At 45.1% G+C, this 5,326-nt stretch overlaps 1 protein-coding gene across 3 annotated transcripts; it reads right to left on the bottom strand.

Moving 5' to 3' along the window:
- Positions 1–1,638: 1,638 nt before the first annotated feature.
- On the bottom strand, positions 1,639–4,412 carry LOC148850747 (transcription factor GTE7-like). 3 transcript variants are annotated; one of them, XR_016098747.1, is made up of 4 exons: positions 2,647–4,409; positions 2,304–2,559; positions 2,048–2,211; positions 1,639–1,927 (listed from the first exon to the last, which is right to left on the bottom strand). XR_016098747.1 is itself a non-coding variant. In XM_088942851.1 (3 exons), the coding sequence occupies exons 1-3, from the start codon at positions 4,159–4,161 to the stop codon at positions 2,117–2,119; spliced, it is 1,866 nt and encodes a 621-aa protein (XP_088798977.1). In that variant the 5' UTR covers positions 4,162–4,412; the 3' UTR covers positions 1,639–2,116. The 3 variants fall into 3 exon arrangements, 1 of the variants encoding a protein (XP_088798977.1); XR_016098746.1 differs by having other exon boundaries at positions 1,639–1,901; XM_088942851.1 differs by having other exon boundaries at positions 1,639–2,211; positions 2,647–4,412.
- Between the last annotated feature and the right edge of the window lie 914 nt (positions 4,413–5,326).

Below are 5,326 nucleotides of genomic sequence, written 5' to 3'. Positions count from 1 at the left end.
CAACCTCTATCTATCTATATATATATATACAAGGTCTGACGTCTGAGTTTAAATAGAAGAATTTCTCAACGGTTTCTAGCTTAGCTGCCAAACAGAAGGCAACCATAGTAGTCCATACTTGGCCTAAAGCCGGCAATTCTAGGCAAAAGCAGGTGGAATTAGGACCAATAGAATCTCTTTGGTCATTGAAATTTCCAAATAGACGCATCACTTAGATCTCTCTCCGCCTTTCTCTAGTTCCTGAAAAATCATCATTCTACCAACATGTGAGGATGAAAAATCATCTCGAAAGTTGAGGCTTTAGCCAATGTAGTGGATTCGCTACTCAAGACATCTTCAGGGGCCTGTTCAAGGTCAGCAATTGCTATTTGACCCTTGAATATTTCTCGTAGTATATGAGGTTTGAATAATGGGAAAGCATTGTTGATTCGGTAGTATATGTGGGCTTGGAATAGGAGGATGGCAATTTCCCTCTTGGACAGGGTGGAAAATAATTTTCCCCAAACAGGGTACGGGGCAAGAACGGGTTTTATATACCCAAATTTGCCCCAGGTTAATTAGTAAAATACCTCTAAGTTTAATATAGATATTTAAAATATCTCTAATTTTTTTTTAAATTTTTAAAATTCTAAAATCCCATAATTTTATTTTTGAATTATCCCTAAAGTATTATAATTCAATCCTAGAATACCCCCATTCGGGAGTTTCCCGGAAATGGATACCCCGCCCTGCGACCGAGGACGGGGTGGATACGGGGCAAGGTATCGTGACTTCGGAGTGGGGATGGGGAGAGGGTGCACCAAACCCGCCCAATACTATCCTACAAATTTGGTTTCTCTGGCTCCATGCAGCAGCTTCAGCTTCAAGTTTATGGAGTTGATACTACCAAATCCACAACCATTGTGACACTTTTACAGTAAGAAATTAAGAATGGAATGGTTTGATGACATGGATGGAAGTGAAAAAGATGGAATCTTTAACCCGGTCAGGTCAGAATAGACGTTTTGTTTGTAGCATAAAAGAAACGATTGAGAAATGCTTAGTCTCTTACCCATGCCTGAAATTGGAAGATGAATGCACCAAGCCGGAGGGTATTGCAGCAGAATTTTGGATTGGCTCCCCCACCGGCCACCATTCTTGGTTCCTATTTCTAAATCTGTTAAATACTTCAGGTCCACCAGTCAAGGCAAGACACGCTTAAGCCCTTTCTTCCCTGGTAACGCAACTTGTTGCAAAGTGACGATGTTCTTCTGGGCACTGGGGAGTCGTGCATTTTATTATTTTTCTCCAGACACAAAGATCAAGTACCAGTGTACCAGTTCATTGGCAGCATTGCAGGCTGCACCCTACCAAGTAGGACAAATCTTTTATCGACCAGTAAGTCAGTAACCAGTTAAATTAATTAATTAAAGATGGCAGTTGGCAAAGCCAGATGTATATATAGCAAAAGCTTTAAGAACAAAGGTAAATGTTTAAAGCGTTTCAGTCAGTCCAGTTCAGGAATTATTTTAAATAAAAGAAGCAAGTGCCACATGCTTGTCCTTGGAGTTGAATTTTGCATCGTCTGTGTCATGCGGATTGGGGTTGCTTTGATCTATTCTTGGCCCAGGGCAAGTGGGGTGATCAATGAAATGAAAATTGTAGAAGAAGGAAAGAATTAAATTGCCAAAAGATCTCTGATGAGAAAATCACATGGTGATGTTGTATGGTACAAGAAAAAAAAAAGGTTATCTCAACGCTTATCTTCTTTCCATGTTCTTGGTCGACTAACCCAAACCTACATCATCTCAATTCTACCGTTCCTCTGATCTCTACCTGGTCGATATTGGTCTCTCTTTACATATGGTACAAAATAGGAGCGCCAAAGCGACGTAAGATACCCCATCCTCTTTCCTCCGAAACTGCAACCACATAAACAGAAGACGACCTATAAACCAACAGAATCCACAAAGCCTCAGCTTCATCGCCTTGGTTGTTTTTTGTATTAATCTCTCGCGTAGCGTAGCGCAAACTTTAGAGTAACTATTGAGAGTGGCGATTTTTGTACCTTTTCGCCACCACACCCCCAGTTCAGCGCCTTGTATATTGGTCACAGAATTGGGATCACATCACCACATCACCACGTCCTTGGCGAAGCTTTTGACCCAACGCATGGCGACTGCGCATCGTCTGCATCAGAATCGCTTCCTGACGAGCTTCCTGAATCAGAATCTGCAGCAACTCCAAATAAGATCTCTGCAACAGAATATCTAAAAACACAGAGGAAAGATATACAGAGAAAGCAATAGATTTCACGTTCATACCACTGGATGAGGATGAACCGCTGCTTGAACTGCTGGAACTGCATGATCTGCTTGCTAAGCCGGCATCCTTCTCAATCTCCACTGGGGGAAAGTTGCTTGTGGGAATATCCTCGCCAATATCGACATCCTCATCCACGGCTTCTCCCTTCTTGACCTTCCTTGCAGAAGAAGCTGATGTTTGGGCTTCTGCTGCTGTAGCGGCTTCCGTACGCTCTGAAGCCCCAGCCTCAGGCATCTCATGGTCCTGGATGGGAGACTGCTTAAAACGAAAACAAATGTCATTAGCCAAGGGAAAAGCCGGGAACATAAAGCAAGGGACTTCTACATTAAATAATGCCATTACCTTGATGTCTTGTTCTTGTGCTGCAGAAATATGGTTGCTAGCAATCGCTTGCCTCTTAATCTTGCTCATCAACTTCTTGCAATTGTACACGAATCGATCAAGTTCCCATAGCGTCTCAGTGTCCAAAACCTCAATGTCAAGCTCAATCTCATCACCGTGCTGTGCCACATTGGCATTTCTTCTCCTTATGATATTCAGCACCTGCTCCATCTTCTCCTGAGGGAGGCTCTCCAGGCTCTTTCCCAGCTTCTCCTTTTCCTCGAAGCTCATTTCCCGTTTGTTAGGATCTTTCGCCTTTGGCTTTGGCTGCTTCACCGTAGTCGTCCTTGCAGCCGCTGGCGGATTTGGTGGAGAATTTTGTACTGGAGCCAAATTTGGGGCTGGAACTTGAGGGGAATCAGGTCTTCTTGCACTCTCCGGCGTTGGAACCCGCGTTGAAGACCTTTGTCGCACCTCCTCATTGGTGGGGGTGGAGGCATTCATGCGTGGCTGCTCATTCTCTAACTTATTGCATGCAAGTTCAAACATCTCCTCAAAGCGAGCCAGCAGCTGTTCAGCGATGTTATAAACATCATGACCCTTCGGATTGTAAATTAGGGCATTTTTGAAGGTTAACCGAACGTCCGAGGCAAAATCTAGCGGTGTTGCATAGAGATTTTTGCCAAGTTTCGTTTTTACGGTTCCAAGATCCATTGGATGTTTGATGATCTGGTTGTAGTCATGAAGCCCCATGCCAACAACATCAACAGGGGCATTGAAGATCCAACCATGCTTGTGTTTCATTAACTTCGACAATATCTGCCCACAGCGTTTCATGGCGCCAGACATCGGCTTTCCTGTTTTACCAGCAGGTTCCAATGCCGGCCTCTTTGGATCTCTGTCAAGAGCCAGGGAGAGAGGACGCTTACTTCCTGAAACTTTCTTTTTATCATGAGGCACCCCATCCTTCGCCGAGAGGAATTCTGAGGGTCTATAATGCTGGTTCGCCTTTGGAGTTCGTTTCTCTTTTGTTCCATCTGCACCGAGTGAATCTAAGGAGTAATTTAGGTGCAGCGGCGGTGGCCTTGTTGCAGAATTGACTTCCCTACCGCCATAGCCTCCAGAAGCGCTGTAACCGGACCTGGATTGGATCTCTCTCAATTCGATCCGGTTGCTCAAGTTTCTGACCTGCTCTAACTCCAAGATCAGGCGTTGCTTGAGCTCCTTCAGCTCTCTTCTTGAGCAGGCCGCGATATTGAAGGTAACATATCCATCAACCGAGGTTTCTCTACCGTTGTTGAGGTTGATCGATTTCCTTTTCAGCGAAGACGAATCATCTGTCAGAGCCGGAGCAGCAGCTACCGATTCGTCGGCCTGCCGGCCATGAATCTGGCTTAGAGGGTCATAGATCGGCTTGTTAGGGTTAGACTTAGGGTTAGCCTTCAGGTGAGGGTTAGAATTAGGGTTTTTCCTCATATAAACCTTCCGTTCTCCCCAGCACGGTTCATTTCGGCTGGCCAAGAGAGCGGACGCCATGCATGTACGGGATTATATGGGATCGGTCGGAATCCGGCACGCCTCCGAAAAGAAACTTCCGTCGGAGGTGGCTGAGAAACCATGAGAAAAGGAAGGAGTGCCGGGAAGGAGCGAACAAACGACGACCTTTGCCGGCAAACGAGATTTATCGCCGGAAAGCGGCCAGAGGAAGAGAAAAAAATAATTAATATCAAAAACAGAAGAGACGGTACAAAAACGAGGGTTTCGAGACCCTCAACAGAGCGAGGAACGAGAGAGCGGCACCATCGCATCTTAAAGGCAACCAGATCTGCCCGTCATGACCTTGAGTAACTTCTCATACGTCGATCTAATAAGAACCCTGCATCCAACGGTTTATGGACTTTTACGCTGCCCGAGCTTCTGACCGTCCCATCTGTCACGGTTGGCTGGGAAACGCGTGTCAGCTAATGAAGCTTCAAAGCTGGTCGAGCAGGAATTGAATACGGTGTTTGGGTAATTGGGTTTGGCGTGAATGGATGGGGTCCATCTAGGCTGACGTGGACGAAGCTCAACTGTTTTGGTTGGTCGTTCATCGTCCCTGAATTTTTCTTTTTTATTTCATTTCTAAGCCCCGTTGGAAGCTGAAATAACTTTCTGTTATGAATATTTTCTCATATCAACGATCAGGTGGTCTTTCGTGAAAGGGGTGATCCACGTCAGATTACGAAGAATCCAACGATGAACAAGAAGGAAGTCAAGAAGCAGAGTCTTCGGCGCCCCACAACACATGGCAATCGTGTATTGGGAACATCTTCCATTGACGAGTACAGGCACGCCGAGATGTTCTAGTGGGACGCTGATTTAATCTTTTCTTGTTCGCGGCCTAAGTTTTCCTTTTTAATATGACGTGGGCCACCTTGATGATGTGGGTTCATACTATGTGTAGGCATAGCTTACAATGAATTTACATATGCGCCCCACAGGCGCCCACATCCCAACCGTGTATTAGAAATATCTGTCAATGATATAAACTCCCTCACAACAGTCAAACAGATACTCATATACAGACGAATGAACCAAAAGTGAAATATGCCACGTCGACCATCCATACGGATCGGGGAACTTTGACAATTCACATTTGACAATTGAGTGATTGACAGCCTTCCTATGTTGGAAGCATGACTGGGTCCCATTGCATTTTCTC

Source organism: Nelumbo lutea, chromosome 5, assembly GCF_056320005.1.
Source record: "Nelumbo lutea isolate HS-2025 chromosome 5, American lotus-T2T, whole genome shotgun sequence".
Classification (NCBI taxonomy): domain Eukaryota; kingdom Viridiplantae; phylum Streptophyta; class Magnoliopsida; order Proteales; family Nelumbonaceae; genus Nelumbo; species Nelumbo lutea.
This window is presented reverse-complemented; position numbering and strand designations above follow the sequence as displayed.

Excerpts from the sequence above, each read along its gene's own strand:
- LOC148850747 (XM_088942851.1), bottom strand. The coding sequence starts at position 4,161 with ATGGCGTCCGCTCTCTTGGCCAGCCGAAATGAACCGTGCTGGGGAGAA. Across the intron at positions 2,560-2,646 it reads CACAAGAACAAGACATCAAG|TCTCCCATCCAGGACCATGA; the intron begins GTAATGGCATTA and ends CGTTTTAAGCAG. Across the intron at positions 2,212-2,303 it reads CGGTTCATCCTCATCCAGTG|ATTCTGATTCAGGAAGCTCG; the intron begins GTATGAACGTGA and ends GAGTTGCTGCAG.